The following is an 18,762-nucleotide window of genomic DNA, read 5'->3' as shown; positions in this document are numbered from 1 at the left end:
ACTAAGATTGTGCGCAAAGCAATCTGTGTACGCCACAAATTTATAAAACAAACCCTTAAACGGTTATTTAAAAAATGTCAATTGTCAGTCAAAACGATCAGGCAGTTGCTAATTTTTCTTTTCACTATAAACTGCTCGTTAATTAAATATGAATTTGAATTTTTAGCTTTTTATTTCAATATTGAAAACTCCACGTCATTTGAGAAAGAAAAAGATTAATCTAGAAACAAAGAGATACTGCCAATTGGGGATATTCTTCTTGTAAAATTTCATTCAGTTAAGCTGAAACAATAAACCTGACAAAAAAAATTAATAAACAGATGAAATTTGCTGCTAAAATGAATAAAATTCAGATGTGATGGAAAAATAATCTTCTCTTTTTTGCGCATTCAATCTGAAATGTTTATTTTTCAAAAAAAATTATAAATATGCACATATACTGAATAGAATAATGAATGAATGAATGGATGAATGAATGGTTTTCAATAATTTGATCATTTCATTTAAATTGAACATACCCTTTTGTTGTATTGAATTGGAAATATTTGTCAAATGAATCGAAGGATATGTATTTCACACACTGTTGAACATTTATTTCATTTCAGTAAAAAGCAAAAACAAATTTTTACTGATCATTACACTTTTCATGATATTTCATTTTAATTTAATCTCAAATGGCAATTCTTTACAAAAGGTTGCAGATTACCATTTTAATGAAGTTAATTGTGTTTTATTTTTTACAAACAAGCAAAAAAGTCAGAATTTAACTTATTCATCTGCAGCGGATTAATCAAACAATCAATCAATCAATATGCGTGTGAAAATGATTGTTTTTTGATTTCAGTTTGGAATATTGCCAATCGAAGAGATAATTCACAACTGTTAGCGTTGAACAGAGAGAGAAAGAGAGAACATGGTGATAAATTAATTCAATTAACAGAAACAGGGCAAACAGCAATTGATATTTGTTTCTCTTTTATATGTGAATTAGAAGAAATAATTTAGTTAAAATAAATAATAAACCATGAACTGAATTTTAAATGGTTCTTTTTCTTTCTGAAAAATTCTACTGGTTAATTTGTATAAAAAATTGCACTTTCATATTTATTTGATCAACACGTCATTGCAGAATATTTTTTTTTTGAAAATCTGCTTGTGGCCAACAGATTTCCGGTACAGAATTGAAGAGTCCACTCCAGTGAATTGGTTTATTTGATCAAAATTATTTTTGCTTATTTGCAATTGTTCATTGGAGATTGTTTTGTTCTCAACAATGTATTGATATTGCGTGAAAGGGTCCTAATGTCGCCAGCCATCTGTCGTCCTAATTGTTTGCATTGCTTCCGGCATACATGTTTGTATATATACATATGCGCGCGTGTGTGTGCGTGTGTCTGTGCTTATAATCAGAAGAACAGTCTCTGATTTTATCTTCTTCCTTTCTTGTCCATCCAGTGTCTGTGTGAAATGAAAAAACAAATCATATTATTTTTGTTGTTGTTTACCCTACTTTGCAGCAGTTCTGATGCTTTTCAATGCATCGGCGAAGATGGCCTACAAGTCGATTGGTAGAAATTTGAAATTTCAAAAACAAAAATCTCATTTTCAATATTCATTTTTTAAGGTATATCATTTACAAATTACCTCGTGAAGTAGGAAATTCGGATAAACTTTTATCTTACGGAGTGAAATATATGTACATGGACGCACGTCGGCCGGTATGGCGAGAGTCGAAAAACAGGATAGATGATTTAAATGGAAGCCTCGCTTTGACCCTGCAGCCAATATACGATCGCATTGACAATACAGATACCATGCTGCTGATGTACAACGACGCCTACCCGAATAATACTGTCAACTGGAATGCCGGCCATTGTAAAGGTAATTTTGACAAGAAAAATACAAAACCAGTGTGTTTTGCTGTGATTGTTGAAAAGCAAATTGCATCGCTTGAAATTGTTCACATTGCTTTTTCTAAAAAGCATAAACTAGAATTACTCGAGGCGATTTTTCAAGTAATCTGCATATCAAGTACTTGTCAGCATGTAGAAAGAAATCTTTTCAATCATCCTTTGGAAATGCCAATTTTAAGTTTTTAAACGTTTTTTTTCACAAATTCAAAACGAAACAAAATTCTTCCTTTATTTCATGTTTAAATTATAATACTGCGCATGGACGTTTTTAATCATTTTTGCACTCACGTTGCAATTTCTTTCTTAATTTGCAAATATAATTCACTATTGATGATGATTCAATTTCGGATATTTATTTTTGTTTTGTTTAATTCGTTTCCAGGTGTCGTGGCTTTCGACAGTTCCTTTGGAATTTGGCTAATTCACAGCATTCCTAAATTTCCGTTGCCTACAACGTTTCTCTACCCCAACACTGGCAAAGTGTATGGTCAGACAGCTTTGTGCATTAGTTTTGATCAAAACGCTCTTCCACTAATTGGTAATTTCAGCCTTTTCTTTTTCGAATTTTTGAATTGCAATTTCTTTTTCAGCAAAACAGTTGGAATACAACGCACCGGGTGTATACGCTTCTCGACTTCCGGTGGTCTTGGCGCAGAAAATACCATCTTTAGCGAACATCATCAGCGGCGTTCAAACTGTCCAACCTCCCTATTACAGTATTACAAAATTGAAATCACTCGGTGGGCGTACTTTCGTGCATTTTGCTAAACACAAGAAATGGAAAAAAGGTCTGCTGTAATTTCATTTTTGAAAATGTATTTTATTTTAATGAATGAATTTTAAGAATTGTACGTTGATTTGGTGGCACCAACGTTGAAAAGTGAATTATTCGTCGAGACATGGAGACATGGTGGCACGGAAAATCTACCATCGAATTGTTCAGAGTCTTTTACAGTAGAAAATATTAATCGGATACGTTTCTCAGACGACGTCGACTTTTACTTTGCATCAGATCATTCCAAATGGGCTGTATCACAAATGAAAAAGAAAACCGTGTGCATAGGTGATATTAACCGACAGGTGATTTACTGAAAGTTGGATTTATCACAATCTATATTGTAATATTTTTTTCAACTGATTTCAGAAAAGTCAGCTAAATCGCTCAGGTGGTACAATGTGCATCAGCATAAAAAATATCTGGAAAGCATTTTACACGGCTGTTGCTGCAGTTGAACTTTGTCCTATTCCACCATATTGAAAACATTGTTACAAATTATTTTTTCATTGTCATTGTCATAATTTTAATTCATAATTATTCATAGAATACAATTTCAAAGCTTACATTTTAATTTCCTAATAGTTTCATCCAATTCTGTTGAAAAAAATCAGTACATGTTCAAATTTAATGAATGGAAGAGATGTGCTTTACCAACTACAACAACCACGCTGTTGTTCATCTTTTCATTTGATCACACTTTTTATTCGTGAAATTGAATATTTGAATAATATGGAGTGTTTTTTAACATTTGCTTTCCATTCAAATAAGTCAGATCAGCCAAAAAAATAGCGCAACTTACGGTAGTGCAGCTTTTCTCGATCAACTTCACAGCAGCCGCGGCAGTACATAAAATATCGAAAAATTGTTTCATAAATAATGACTTATGAAAAGAACGTATAAATTACCACCAATTGCAAGGATGTCATCAAACAGAAGCACATTAGCCAGCATCCTTTTGCAATAAGTTGTCTTCTTGCATTTTGAAGATATCCTAAATGGGTACAAAATTCAACATGTGCTCGTGAATTATAAAAATATTTACCAGACCATATTCACCATACTCATAGCTAATTGTAATCAACTTTCCAGAAAGCTCCTCATGCTTTCTGATAGGTATAAATGGTATTTTCATTTTGACAGCTATTAGTGATAGCAATTAGCAATCCAAATAAAAAACCACGTGCTTCCAAGGCGACAGCAGCGTCAAAATGATACTTCAGTGCATTGCAATTGTTAACAACACTTTGTAAAATTGCTATTGGCACTATATCACTAAATTACTGTCTTTTTTAAGTAACTTGTAATAAGTGCAATTAGGATTACTTCCCAGGAAAAGACAAAAAAAACAAATTTAACCATTAATGATATAAAGTTCGATTCAGTAAACAAATTGCACATGAGAAAAATTACATTTGTACTTTTGAAAAATCAGAACGCTACAAAAGTTCCATTTAAATAATTCTGATTTTAAATAGCTTTAAATGATGTGAGATGTAAAACGGAGTGTTGAAAAATCTTTAGTTTGAACTTGAGGATCCTTTTTGTAGTGGACTGTATGTATTAATTATAGAATATCAGTGACAACGGATTTGACTAAGAATCGGTTTATTCAGAATAAAACAGTGAGTAATACAATGATATAGCAAGAGAAACGGTTCAGGCGGTGTTCGAGACGGCGTGTACCGTGTGATTGTGTTAATGTTCCCTCCTCCCTCCGCACTTGTATTTATATCTTTTTCTTGACCTCACTCCGCGTCTGGTGACCTAGATTGTCGAAAAGTAATTAGAAGATCGGCTTGGTTGCGCAATCCCTTAGACTGTGCAGCTTAGCCGAAGTCTGAACAGGCGTGTGGCTGTGTTTATTAGAGTGCCCTAGCGAACAACCTCGACTGGGAATGTCCGCTGGATTTTCCTTAGTCGGACAATATCTCCAGCACTGGGGGGATACCGACTCCTGTATTTCTTGCACTCGATTCGCAACAAACGGCTTCCAGAGTGCAGGTGCTCTCTCTCGAGATATTTCTTCAATCTAGTGCACAGTAATGCCGCCATCAGCTCCAACCTTGGGAGACTGATTTGTTTTATCGGTGCCACTCGAGATTTTGCCATCACGAGGCTCACCAACTTATGGTGGTTTATCGATTCCACCATGATGTATGCGCAAGCTGCATACGCTACTTGTGATGCATCACCGAAAATGTGGAGTTCTATCCTTCGCATCCGATTTACTGGATAAGGGATCCATGCTCTGGGAATCCTTATTTTGGGCAGCATCTCGAGTTGTTCCTTCCAGTCGCGCCAACGTCGTTCCACCCCTGGTGATAATGGTGAGTCCCAGTCAATCCCTGCCGTCCACAGAGATTGGAGCAACACCTTTATCTGGCCGGTAAACGGCGCTATATAACCAAGCGGGTCGTACATTCGAGCTGCGAGGCTCAACATTTGCCTTTTGGTATGATGGGATCGGGTAGTTGAGTTGGCAGGTGGTTGGAAGGTAAGGATGTCCTCATCCTTCCCCCAGTAGATCCCAAGTGTTTTTCCGAGTTCCCTTTCACCGTGTTCTGACACTTCTTCTCTTGGAAGTGTATCGAGTAAGGCTGCTTGATTGCAGGTCCATTTCTTGAGGTGGAAGCCACCTTTCCTGAGGAACACCGGTACTCTGTGGATCAATTCTCTCACCTCAGCCTCACCATCGCAGCTCACGACTAGGTCGTCCACGTACATGTTTGACAGTGCCAGTTTGACCATTTGGTTGTTTTCACCAGGGTTGAGCTCCGCATGAGCTTTGAGGACGTTGAGCGCAAGGTAAGGGGAACATGCTAACCCGAAGCACACGCGGGTAAGTCGATACCGTCGCGGTGGTGTATCCGTCTTACAATCATGCCAGAGAAAGCGGCACGCATCTCTGTCATCTATCCGCAGCCCGACTTGCAAATACATTTTCTCGATGTCAGCCTGCACGGCAATTCTATATTGCCTGAAGCGCAGTAGGATGCTTACTAGATCAGCTTGGAGGTTTGGTCCTGTCTCAAGATGATCATTTAATGAAACGCCGGCACATTTGGCCGATCCGTCGAATACTACTCGACATTTTGTCTGATCGTCAGCCATTTTGTACACTGCATGATGGGGGAGGTACCATGTCTTACCGGGTTGCCCAATCTGGGTGGTCACCTCTTCTGCCCATCCATTACGCAGATACTCTTCGATTACAGCAGAGTATTCGCGTTGCTTAGTAGGATCCTTTCTCAAGCGCCGTTCTACAGATCGCAATCTGCGTTCAGCTAAAGCATAATTGTCCGGAAGCTGGACTGTACCGGGCTTCCACAGCAACCCCACGGAATAACGCGACCCATTGTGTGTTAAAGTATTAAGGAATTGACGGCTTACCGCGTCTTGGGTCGTTTTGTCTTCCTGTTGCTGGATGCCGATGGATTCGAGTTCCCAGAACTTCTTCAGCGTGCATTCCATGTTGTCTTCCCTTTGAGCACAGTGAAACCGGTATTGATGAGCTGACGGTGGATTCACCGGACCAAAGACAACCCATCCCAGGGTTGTTTCAATAGCGACCGGGTCTGTTGGATTTCATCGTAGGATTTTCTCACCGAGAAATTGTCCATACGAATCGACACCGATTAGCACGTGGATAGGCAGTTTCTCATCTTCCTCCTCTGGAAGCTGCAGGTGTTGTAGATGCTTCCACTCGTCACACCGGGTAGGAACGGAATGGATATCATCGCAAATCCGTGGAAGTGTCAATGCTTCAATTGGCTTATCATCCACACCGGGTTGGTATGTATCCACGGGGCTTAAGCGGAACCGGACTCTTCTGGCCACCGTTGGGGCGCATTGGATTCCACCGATTCCTTTCACCGTGACGGTCTCTGATGTTCCCACCAGATTCAAGGCTCTTGCTACCTCTTCTGTCACTAGGGTTGTTTCAGCACCGCTGTCGAACAAACAATTGACCGTTAGCCGTTGTCCGTTTGCACCAGTAGCAATGGCTTTCACTGTTTGAAACCGGATTCTAGCTGAGCCGCGTGTATTGGCGAACAATACACGGGTGGATGTTTCCTCACTGGGTTCAGGTCGCGTTTTCTTCGCGGGAGGTGGAATTGAGGTGTCAGATGGTTTTGGCTGTGATGTTCGGCGGTTGGGAGCCGTTTCAGTGAGCAAATGGTGAGTTCTCCAGCCCCGTTGTTTCATCACACATCGCTGTGATGTATGGCCTTGACTTAGGCAAATGAAGCACAGGCCGAGGCGCACCGCCGTTGCCTTTCGTTCTGACCACTGTTGGTTCAGGAACTGTGGACACACCGTTACACGATGTTTACCTTGGCACACCGGACAAATTGGATGGAGAGATGTATGAAAGGCTCCAATCGTCTGACGAAGGGGGCGAGATCGCTTCCGCTGACTCTCCTTCACCGTGTGTTTGTGCGTGGGGGAGGATGTCCTCTCTCCCTGTGTGGACTGTGCAAGGTCCACAGCGCACCGGGCTTGTTCTGCTAAGAAGTCTAGGAAGGTCTGAGAGGTCGGTTCTTCCGTCAATTTGCCACATTGATCCTTCCACCGGGATTGGATGTTCTTTGGTAATTGAGCCACTAGTTGTGGTAGTGCGGTCCGGAAACCGGATACCGTGGTGTCGAGATCTCTTCCGATCGCTCTGAGTTCCAATAGGTGGCCGTTTAGCTTGTCATGCAGAGCTAGCAGACCTTCCCTACCTTTTGCGACCTCCTTTGGGACGCTAAAGATCTTGAGGATGTGCGCGTCCAACACGTCCGATACCCGATAGAATCGGTCGTGTAGTAGTTGCACCACAGCCGGGTAGTTTTCGGCTGCTGTTGTCACGCCACTGATCGCGTGTAATGCTGCACCAGTTAAGCAGGATCGAAGATGCACGAATTTGGTGACATCTTCGAGATCTTCTCTTCGATGCACTGCTGCGTTGAACTGATCCCAAAAGGCCTTGAATTGGAGGATGTCTCCGTCGAATGTTGGTAATTTTGGGATCGGCCTGGTCAAGTTGGTCTTGGGATTGTTGTTTTTGGTGGCTGGTGGTTGGGTAATTTCGGCTGATGATGGATTTCCAGCGGCTGCCAGCAGGTCGTAGGCTTGGCGTTGTACAGTCTTGAGCTTGTCAATTAGCTCGTTGAATTCAGTTATTGCCGCATCTCTTTCTTCCTCAGGCATGCCATCCAGGTGACGTTGCCGTGAGTCGAAGAAAAGTTGTGTTGTGTGTCTCAAGGTCCCAGTTACCTGGCGGATGGCTTCTATGTCCGTTGGTCCAGTGCAAAGCTCTTGCAGTTGATCTATCCAATACTGCAGTGCCGATCCCTCGGTGTCGTATGCTCTGGTTCGACTCCTTGGACTGGCCATGTTTCCTGTCCGGTTATTCGTGGGAGATGTTCGATTGTTGATAGTATCACGAGTTGGATCCATAGGTCGCTGGTTCGACTCCGGCTCGGAGGACCAGAAAATGTTGAAAAATCTTTAGTTTGAACTTGAGGATCCTTTTTGTAGTGGACTGTATATATTAATTATAGAATATCAGTGACAACGGGTTTGACTAAGAATCGGTTTATTCAGAATAAAACAGTGAGTAATACAATGATATAGCAAGAGAAACGGTTCAGGCGGTGTTCGAGACGGCGTGTAACGTGTGATTGTGTTAATGTTGGTGTTAATGTTCCCTCCTCCCTCCGCACTTGTATTTATATCTTTTTCTTGACCTCACTCCGCGTCTGGTGACCTAGATTGTCGAAAAGTAATTAGAAGATCGGCTTGGTTGCGCAATCCCTTAGACTGTGCAGCTTAGCCGGGGTCTGAACAGGCGTGCTGTCAGCCACATTTCACTTTGACGCTTTTTCAGCAACTGGCCACCGGAGTTGTGGCAGATATATGACAGGACGCTGACCTTTTCACCGCTTAATTGTTCTTCCATTGTTTTTCTATTGAGAAAAACAAGGTGTGCAACTGGCGTTGTGCAACCGTTGTTTTCGTACCAGGAGCAATGTTTTGTTGCCACGGGGATTTTTAGATAGTGATGAGATTGAGAAAAGATTTCTCAACACGGAGAATTTGGAAATTTCATCAACAAACTAATTTTATAAATTACAAGAATTATTAGTAAAATGAAAAATATGAAAGTAATAAAATTTATTACTAAAATTTACAGACATTTAATAAAGAAAGAAAATAAATTCACTTTCAAAATTTAAAATATAAATTATTTCAAATATCAAATAACATAATTAAAAAAAACATCCGACAATACAACTAAAATATATAAAATTACTCACTATTCAACCATCAGTTGATTGACAGAAGCAAAAATTGTTCTTCAATTAAATCAAAAGTTTAAATTATAATAATAATAGGGTAATATTTTTTCAAAATGTCAAACCATTTCCAAACAATCTTTCATAACAATAAAAACCAAATGTAAAAGCATTTGTTGTATTTTTTTTTATTTGCGCGAAAATATCATTTTTTTAAAATGCAAGTTGCAGCCGAATAAATAAAAAAATGCATTAAACTAGAATCTAATTTAATTACCATTATGAACTATTTTATAATTATTTTTTAATATTAAAAACAGAAAAAATATGGATTTGTATTTAAATATCTATTACAAATTTATAGAAATATCTGTAAGAACCGTAGGAGGGTTCTGTACGCCTGCGATGCTCAAGTACAATTTGCCAGACGTTTGTTGTCGGGCAAATGAGAGTGGACTGTATGATGTAGATTCTTCTTGGCCAACCGGATGTGGGCAGTCAAGAAGACGGTCGCGTGGGTAGAATACAAAAGGATCAAATACGCAACGAATACACGTTCGTTTTATTTGACTACGGATAATCAGAGGAACGCACTCCATCGACAGCAGCGAACAGAGAGTAAAATGTGTAGCAGGAACAAACAACGGCACGAGAATTCAATGATTACGCGAACCATAGCGATTTCGTCTGACTTCGGTGTCTCTCGGTATCCATCTTCTTTTTCTCTACTTCCTGGCCCTATATATAGAGCCAGGGTCAGCGGCCCCGCGGTTGACTCACGCGAACCACCAATAGGCAGCTCGCTCGCCGCGGGGGTGCTCGCTATCTCCGGCGCCGATCTAAATCACCTTCCGATAAAGCTGTCATGATTTCGGCTTCTTTGATCTCGCGATGGTCATTTGGCGTTCTCGTCCTGATGGCTGCTTCTCCAAGTACTTTATTGGCCCGCTGCTGGCGTTATGGCTTAAATAGCCATTGTCTCGCGAGCAACGGTCATCCGTAGGTCGCTACCGGGGGTCTCTCGGACCCCCAACCCGGTGCGCGCCAGACGCTAGGAGAGCGATCTGGCTGGCGGTGCGCGGGTATTGTTCTTGATTCACCCGCGACCTTTGGGCACCAGCCCATGGGCAGGTCACACCGACGAGGTCGGTGTCGTTACGTTCGTAACATCCTCCCCCCCGATGGGAGAGTCAGTCTCTCATACCTTACGTTCGCCGGTTTCCCGGGAGGAGAGATGCGCAGCCCGTCCTCTACCTCGCATTCGGTGGCCGGTTCCGCCACAGCTCCGGGCTTGCGATGCACTCGCCTACGGTTCTCCTTACGATTCCACGTCGGGGCGTTCGTCGATGGCCCGACTTCCTCGCTTCTCCGCTTCCAACCCGGCGGTAGCGTACCATGGTGACGCTTCGTTCCCCGACGACGCCACCATGTGGCCATCAGCCGCTGATGGCAGCACCAATCTTGCTCCCAACGTGGGGGTCCTCGTGTGACTAGGCTGGTCGTTGCGCATCGGCAACCCGGCCACCTGCGCCTTCTGCGCTTCGGCTGCCCGCAGCATGGATCCTGGCGCCTCATGCGCTCTGCTGGGATCCAAACGCGTTGCTCGATCGCGGCTGGCGTATGATATGCCTCTGTGGGCAGCGTTCCCCAGTGTCTGTGACAGATCAGTGCCTCTGTCCACTCGTGCCTCCCTGGCGACACTGCTGGGTGACTCATGGACACCGGCGTGTCCGGATTCTCTTTTCCCATCAACTGCTTCCGAGTTACTTCAATCCGGTTCAGTTCCCCTTCAGCCGGCTCTGCGTCCCCGTGCTCGCTTCTTGCCGATCGACACCTCACGGAGCGCTGACGGTGCACGCGGATTCGCAACATCCCCGCCGCATTCCCCTCGATCGGTGAATGCCGGGTTCCCGCGGCGGCGTCGTCCATCGTCGCCGTCAATGCTGACTGTTCTTGTAAGCTCTCCCCCCCCCTTGCGGCGACCGTGTGGCCCGTCCTGAGTCCTCATGACCACGCTGCCGAGCTTGTGGTGGCTCAGCTGGCCATGTGGTACCCAGCCGACAGGGGTTTTCTGTTGCCCACTTCTTCAGAGCTGCATCACGGCTTTCCATGGGCGCTGGGTTACCAACTTCTGTACCGGCGTGGGGCGTAGGAAGTGAGATCCGCCTCGGCGAACACGTCTCAGGTGCCGGCTTCGCCCGATCACTCTCTGAATGCTGCCTCCCCGCAGCCGCATGGTCGAGGGGTTTCCTGCTGCGCATCTTTAAGCCCTGACGTCTGGTCCGTTTGACAACGTTAGGGAGGCCTCGTTGACTTGAGCGTAGCGGGAGGCTGACCTGACACTCCTCTTCACCGAGGTCGAGGTCTCCTTGCGCTTCTCCAGAGCCTCCTTGTTCCCTTCTGGAAGGTCTTCTTCTGGGAGGATCTCCACTTCATTGATCTCCCCATTTTTCCGCAACAACACATCGGCGGAGTTCTCAGGATTCGTCGGGAAGGATTCTACTTCCGCGGTCCGCCTGGGGCTGGTTCTTCCACAGACTACCCAGCCGAGTAGCGTCTCCAGCGCTACTGGACCGCCGGTCGCTCTTCTTCGCATGCGACCGGTGACGAATTCGTAATAGTAGTCGATGCTGATCAGGACATCGATCATTAGCGGCGTTTCCCGCCGCTGTCCCATCTCGGGTTTGGTCCCTGCCGGGGCTCCGTCGTAGCGCTCGCCCTGCACTGGCTGGACCTTGCCACAAACCCGAGGGATCGCAAGCGCCATCATCAGGGTGCTTGTCTCTGGTCGGCCTGAGGTTCCAACTGCTCCAAGCCGAAATTCCACTCTCCTCCATCGGTGCTCCGGCCCCACACGACCGCCCAGGGTCGTGAAACGACAACGCTCGTGGGGCCCCGTGAGCCCGGGGACCTCGGCGACGTCCTTCCGGATGAAGGAGACTTGAGCCCCCGTGTCGAAGAGGCAATTCACCACCACTTGGTTTCCGTCCGGCCCGTAGGCGCGGGCACGGATGGTCTGGAGGCCTCCACTCGGGGTGGTTCGAGCGACCAAGAGGCCTTGGTGGGGCCGGTCGGGCCCCGGTGAGCGGGCCGATTCCCTCGCCGCCGGCGGATGGAGTAGCTGGTGATGCGGCCGACGACATCCGTCCACTCCACACGGGCGCCCGTTGCGACATTCCCTCGCCCGGTGGCCAGTCTTCAGGCACTTGTAGCAAACGCCCTTTTCTCGGGGCATGCTTGTTCGACCGTCTTCTTGACTGCCCACATCCGGTTGGCCAAGAAGAATCTACATCATACAGTTCACTCTCATTTGTCCGACGAACAAACGTCTGGCAAATTGTACTTGAGCATCGCAGGCGTACAGAACCCCCTTACGGTTCTTACAATATCTATTAGAAATAGCTGAAAATCTTCTGAGTATAATTTATATTATTTATTTCATAATTACAAGACAAAAATTTCTATCATTATCAAACATACGTATTGTTTAAAAGTCGAATTAAAATATATAAGGAGAAATAAATAATTGTACCTAAATAATTACAGTAACCTAACAAATAAAGTGCGTTGGTTTTCTTCAAAATTGACGGAGCTGACTTTTTATGAAAGATTGTCATTTTAACTTTACAAACATTTTATAAATCTGCGTAAAAATATCATACTGTTGAGTTTATTTGTGAGTATTTTGATATTTTATGTTTCCGATGTACTTACAGAAAGATTCTTATAATTGTTTCAATTAATATTTTTTTAATTAAAACGTTACTGCAATGTTTTAAAGCTTTTATTTGATAATGATTTTGCAGGCTTTATTGAAAAGTTTGAAATGTGCAAATATTTCAGACGATTTTTTAAATTCAAAGTTTAAAATAATTACATAATAAAAGTTTATCAATTTTTATTGCTTCCCTTGTCATGTAGCATTACTGTAACTGAACGTAAGTACTCTCTCTTTTGGTGCTCAAAAGTGGTTGATAAATTTTTACTGATCTGTCAATTAGAAGCTTTTAATTGTAACCAGTTTTTATTAATACGTATATCCAACCATTTTTATGTATCAGAAAAAAACTTTAAAACACTTAAATTTGACGTTAAATTATATCTGTTTTGTTAACTTGTGCGTCATGCATTATTTGTGTAATTTTACTGTTGAATTGTTACGTTTTTAGAGTTGTAAAGTTTGAAATCATCTGAAATTGTCTTGGAAATGTTCGAATTTTTATGGAATCTCTTTTTCACAATTTGTGGCTGCATAGTTGGTTTTATTATGACATTTTTTGAAAATTGGAATAGCAAACCGAAAACTGTGGCACATCATGTTATTGTAATAACTGGCACCGCTCAAGGGATTGCTCGTGAACTCGCATTTCTTTTTGCAAATTTGAAAGCTAAAGTCGTCATGATAGATATTGACAAGGTATATTTTAAATTTTTTATGTTGAAGTTTTAGAAGAATTTTTTTATTTCCCTCATTATCAGTTTTACATAACTTTTAGTCATCTTATTTACAGAATACATGGCTTTGTGAAATATAGCTTTTAGATAACTTGTACTGAAATCAGATTATATTTTTTGATTTGGTTGGAAAGCTTAAATTTTGATAATCATTCCAGTGTTATAAATATTATTTTGATATCGTTGACGTTTATTTTTAAACAAATTAAATAAAAGTACTACAAAGAAGTTTAAAAAAATAACAGATTTCAAATATTCATGTTTTGTGCTAGTGCTAGTAAATTATTTTATTGGACTGAGTTTAATATGAAGTTTGTGAGTCAGTTCTATAGGATGAAATTAAAAATCTGCGAGTAGTTTTGAAGCAGAATATATCCTTTTTTACATAGTTTTTATATTTAGTATTATTAATTATTAACTTGGTTATTCAACTTGTACAACGGGATAAACGGTTATTTTACAAAATGCGATATAACTTAAATTGACGTGTTTATTATTTTGTTTTTGTGTTAGAAAATTGTGGAAAAGTCGTTTATAAAAGGTTATTGAATATATTATTGTTGTTATTGTTTTTATGAACCTGAATTATTAAGGTATAGAAGAAGTTTTAAAGGTTTTACATGTGTTGTTTTAAAGAAAAGTTAACAAATGATTATAATGTTTTATGCAGTTGTATAGCTATCGAAGAATAGAAAATGTGTCATAAAGAAAGAAGAAAAGTTTTATACAGATTAATTTTGTTTTGTTCTTTTCATAATTTAGGAGTTGAATGAACAAACTGCTATGCTTATCAATAAAACTGGAGGACAAGCGTACGCTTACGGTTGTGATGTCTCTGATCCAGAAAGACTTCGCGTAGTTGCCAATGAAATAGTGAATGATCCTCGGCTTGGCTGTCCAGATATTGTGATTTGTAGTGCTGGAATTTGGGTTGTTAAGCAACTGGATGAAGCTAGCGATATAGAAATCAAGAGAACAATCGATATTAATTTATTAGGTTATTTCTGGGTAAGAAAATTACAATTTATCATATATGATTAAAAGTTTGTTTTTTTTCTAGACAATTCGAGCATTTTATCCCTACATTTTGGAGAGAGGAAGTGGTCATATTGTTGCAATTTCATCTTTGGCTAGTTATTTTGGAAATTCATACGCATCAGCTTATTGGTATTTTTGAATTATTTATTTTTCATTTAACGTTGTAATGTTTTAGCGCTAGCAAATTTGGTGTACGTGGTTTGATGGAATCCTTACAGTGGGAAATTCAAGAACGCGGACTGAGCGAAAGCATAAAGTTGACAACCATTCATCCATTTCTGACGGAAACAAATTTGCTGAACCCTATGCGATTTTCAACTGAGCATGTTTTTTTTATGATTTGACATCTTATGCATTGAGCTTATTACACTTTATTTATCTTATCATTTTTAGTATTCTTCCAATCTTGCAAATCAACGAAACGGCACAGGCTATTGTAGATGGTGTTTTGCATGAAAAATTGGACGTATTCGTTCCATCCTATGCTAGATACATTTGCATCTATTTGAAGAGGTGATATTAAACATGATTATTATTTTTCATAAGGTCAATTTTAAATTTAGTTTGACATCTTCGTCAATACATGTCCAAGCGACTGTAAGAGATTTTTTGAACATTCGTTACAAATAAGAGCATTGAAAGTAGAAGACGCAATTAGAAAAGTGGAACGGTGATGAGAAATATTATATTTGTTTTTTTATTTGATAATGCGTTTTTTTAGCAATATTTAGAAGTGCTTTTAATTTTCATTCAGATGTGCAGAGTTACCACTGTGTGCACAAGCTAAAAGTTGTGAAGCTTATTTCATTTCGTGTAATTTATTTTGTAATTTGAGCATGTTGTTTTTCTCACTTTTCTTCTTTTTTTTGAAATTGATGTACTTACGAATCGCAGATTGATGTTATCACTTTAAATTTTTTATTTTTCTGTATTCTGTGAAACAACTTTATGTTGCCCAGTAGAATTTTGTTGAATTCAACTAATTCATGAATGTGTATATTGCTGAAGATTAAAATGTTTGGAATATATTTCACGTTAAAAATACGTAGTTTAAATGCAAGATATGAAATGTTTTATTTGATATTAGAAATTTAACTAATCTATTTAAATGATGGATATAATGTTAAATTTTTTAAAATGATATTACAAAACGTCGCCTCCTTTATGCATGATTAAAATAATTTTGTGTGAATTTTTCATTCGAATTCTCATTTTAATTTCTCATTAGATGATAAATTTGTACTGTCTCAGATTACTTATCTAAGAAAAGATGATTGATTTTGAACTAGATTGTTAGAGTATAAAGTCAATTTATGTCATTTTAATTTCAACCGACAACTGGTTTTGCTTAAATCATGTCATGTACATGTTTATCGACTCATCTAAAAATGTATGAAATTTAGACTGAAAAATGTTCATAAATCAACAATCTTATAATTAATTGTAAATTCCGGTCACCGGTGACTATGATTCATATTTTACTGTAAGTTAAAGTAGTACTTAATATTTTACAGTATGAATTGTATACTGTAATTGCAACATATTTGTTTGTGAAAACTGCCTTAATTTTGTGCCAGTTATTTTTAATTTAAAAATAAATTTTGCTCAACTTTCACACAGCCATTTATAATGAAAATGATGAGATTCCTGTACAAATCTGCCAGTGTACTTTTAACGAAAAAGCACTTGTTTTGAAGTTCAAAAGCCAAGAAATTTGCATTTTATATGAATACATGAAGAGCATAATATATGTGAATAAGGTAATATTTTTTTTATTTCTGCTAGATTTTATTATTTTTTTGATGTTCACATGGTTGTTTTGAAATTTGTGAGAAATTCCGTTGTACCCTGTTTTTGAAGCATATAATTTGACAATTGGAAATTGATTTTTATCTTTTTTTTCTTTATTATTTATGTTTATTCATTTCAATTTGTGGTTCTGTTTGTTTTGATATTGTTAAAATTGAACAGTATTGTAAATGCGACTTTTTTACAGCAAATTATTTTTTAAAATGTGTTACTGTTTTGTAAAATTGGTAGTGAACAATTCGTTTTGCTTGTATTTATTATGCGGCTTAGAATAGCTGAAGGACAAGTTGCAAACTTGTTTGCGCCGGAATAATGATCATCAATTGAGCTTGAGCTTCGTTGGCGTGCGTGCCATTCGGCGTCTGGCGCTGCAACTGCTTGCTTCTGGTGTCGCATATTGCCTCTGGTACTGTTTCCTCATTTATGCCACATGATCTTTAACTTTTTTCTGTTGTTATTGCTGTTTTTTTTGTATTTTAACTTGTTTTTTATTTTATTCAAATTCAGTTCAAATAGCGGTTATTGTGTTTGTTTTTAGTGTAATTTGGCGAGTGATGATGATGCGTGAATGGAGGACGGGCGTGCGGATGTTGAATTGTTGCAGAGAAGAAGTTAGCATTTTTTTGATATAATAGTAAGTGTTGCTTTTGAATTTAAAAAATAAATTATTCTGAGCTGTGTGCTGTCCTGTGTTGTCTGTTGTTGAAGCAACAGAGAGCACCTAGCAGTGTTTCTTTGCTTTTTCATTCATACGTGGCAGCTGACGCCCCTTACGGAAGTGCTTTGCATTCAATAATATATCAGATTGACAATGATGCGCTCGAGAAAGTGTAAAGTATGCATTCATTTTTAAATGGCTTTCCATTTTCCATTGAAAATACAGTTGAAATATTCCATTGAAAAAATTGTTCAAATGGAAGAAGTTATTTTGATTAAAAAGTCTTTGAATAAAAGCGTTGAAAATTTGCAATTTTTAAATCACGTTCCATATTTTTAAAAGATTTCATAAAATGCATTTCATAATTTTAATATTGTTGAAAGCGGAATTTTATAAGAGATATTTTGATATGATTAAAAAAAGTAGTTGTTTTTGTAAAATAATACACTTCTCGATTACAATTCAATCGCCTGGAGAACAAGAACCAGTTGTGTAGCGTTTCTTCTTTTAATGTTTATTTTTAGTCTTATTCTTTTTATATTTTGAATATTTAATTAGTTTTTGATAATAAAAACAAGGCAAAGCATTGTTGTTGAATTGATTTGGTATTAAAATTATGTTGAAGAAGCTGATTTTGTTTGATTCGAAATTTTTCTCATTTCTTTATTTAATTTGTGTTGTTGAACATGATTTGTTAAATGTATATCATATGATGATGCAGTGTTGTGAAGCAGAAAAAGTTGATTATTTTTCTGTATGTATATGTATATATATTCATATGAAATAAGTATGCAATTTTGTAAAAAAAATTTCATACAATTGCAACAGCAATCATTGTTTAAATGTAGTTAAACTGGAAAATATATTTACATTCGTAATTGCAGTAATACAGCTTTTTTAACATTATTTGTTTAATAAACTTTTTTTTCTAAATTAAAAATCTGAAAATTCTTTTGTATATTTAAAAATATTTTTGTTATTACTGTATTTAAAAATATTCAGGTAGTTATGGGAATATTGAATAGTTGGAATATATTATTTATTGTTGGGTTTAAATTTGTTATAGTGTAGTGGAGTTGGTCGCAGTATTTTTTTTATTTATATATGTGGAATAGTGTAGTCTGTTTTGGGGACAATTTTCTTGTGAAATTTGATGATCAATTACAGTTTTTGTTATCTAGCTCGTTCTATATTTTCATTTGTTTTGCCTGATTTGCAGAATTGTTGTTGCGTAACGACGATTGATCAGTTTTTGAATCGCTCCATAGCGGTAGTAGTAGTGGTGGTGGTGGTAGTAGACTTGTTTCTATAAGGCAACAACTGGATCAATGCACGCATAGAGTATGTTGTTGTAGTTTGTGCCATGAAATCGGGTGCAGCTTCGGTTAGCCAAAATTATTGATCCAGTGGTCACTCGGATCCAGTGGTAGAAGCAGTGATTTAGGTGTGTCATTTCAGAAAAAGAAAATACATTTTCTTTTTTTTTCACTTTTCACCCACCCTTTAAGTATGGGCATATGTTTTGTGTAGGGGTTTGAAGTTGTACTTTTTTGAATTTGAACAAGAGTTAGTTAGCTTTGTTTGAAACAGCGATCAGCAGCAATGGAATATTTAATTGAAGTTGGTTGTATAGTTGATTTTTGTACGTATGAAATTGGAAATGTATTATTAGCTTTTGCTTTGTGCTTTTCTCATTTGCTAATGAACGGGATGTGGAAATTTGGAGAAATTTTCATCGCCGCTCTTCTCGTCGCTTGTATAGAAAGAGGCAGAGAGATAGATAGATATTGATTGGAAACGTCGGCGCTCGGCCGGTGGATTGCTAGTGAA

At 39.1% G+C, this 18,762-nt stretch overlaps 4 protein-coding genes across 4 annotated transcripts; 2 read left to right on the top strand and 2 right to left on the bottom strand.

The window, feature by feature from the left end:
- Positions 1–1,700: 1,700 nt before the first annotated feature.
- On the top strand, positions 1,701–3,171 carry Tsp_09974 (plancitoxin-1). Its single transcript, XM_003370715.1, has 5 exons — positions 1,701–2,091; positions 2,296–2,451; positions 2,504–2,701; positions 2,758–2,993; positions 3,058–3,171. The coding sequence occupies exons 1-5, from the start codon at positions 1,701–1,703 to the stop codon at positions 3,169–3,171; spliced, it is 1,095 nt and encodes a 364-aa protein (XP_003370763.1).
- Positions 3,172–4,563: 1,392 nt separating this feature from the next.
- On the bottom strand, positions 4,564–8,133 carry Tsp_09973 (Pao retrotransposon peptidase superfamily). Its single transcript, XM_003370714.1, has 2 exons — positions 6,297–8,133; positions 4,564–6,266 (listed from the first exon to the last, which is right to left on the bottom strand). The coding sequence occupies exons 1-2, from the start codon at positions 8,131–8,133 to the stop codon at positions 4,564–4,566; spliced, it is 3,540 nt and encodes a 1,179-aa protein (XP_003370762.1).
- A 1,419-nt stretch (positions 8,134–9,552) lies between these two features.
- Tsp_09972 (zinc knuckle protein) lies at positions 9,553–12,207 on the bottom strand. The gene is made up of 3 exons (XM_003370713.1): positions 11,248–12,207; positions 10,177–10,817; positions 9,553–9,811 (listed from the first exon to the last, which is right to left on the bottom strand). The coding sequence occupies exons 1-3, from the start codon at positions 12,205–12,207 to the stop codon at positions 9,553–9,555; spliced, it is 1,860 nt and encodes a 619-aa protein (XP_003370761.1).
- A 1,032-nt stretch (positions 12,208–13,239) lies between these two features.
- On the top strand, positions 13,240–15,139 carry Tsp_09971 (oxidoreductase, short chain dehydrogenase/reductase family). Its single transcript, XM_003370712.1, has 6 exons — positions 13,240–13,389; positions 14,190–14,435; positions 14,488–14,594; positions 14,641–14,721; positions 14,859–14,931; positions 15,029–15,139. The coding sequence occupies exons 1-6, from the start codon at positions 13,240–13,242 to the stop codon at positions 15,137–15,139; spliced, it is 768 nt and encodes a 255-aa protein (XP_003370760.1).
- Positions 15,140–18,762: the final 3,623 nt, after the last annotated feature.

The sequence above is a fragment of the Trichinella spiralis genome (genome assembly GCF_000181795.1).
Source record: "Trichinella spiralis strain ISS 195 chromosome Unknown Scfld610, whole genome shotgun sequence".
In the NCBI taxonomy this organism is placed as follows: domain Eukaryota; kingdom Metazoa; phylum Nematoda; class Enoplea; order Trichinellida; family Trichinellidae; genus Trichinella; species Trichinella spiralis.
The sequence above is the reverse complement of the archived record's forward strand: the minus strand, read 5'-3'. Positions and strand labels throughout refer to the sequence as shown.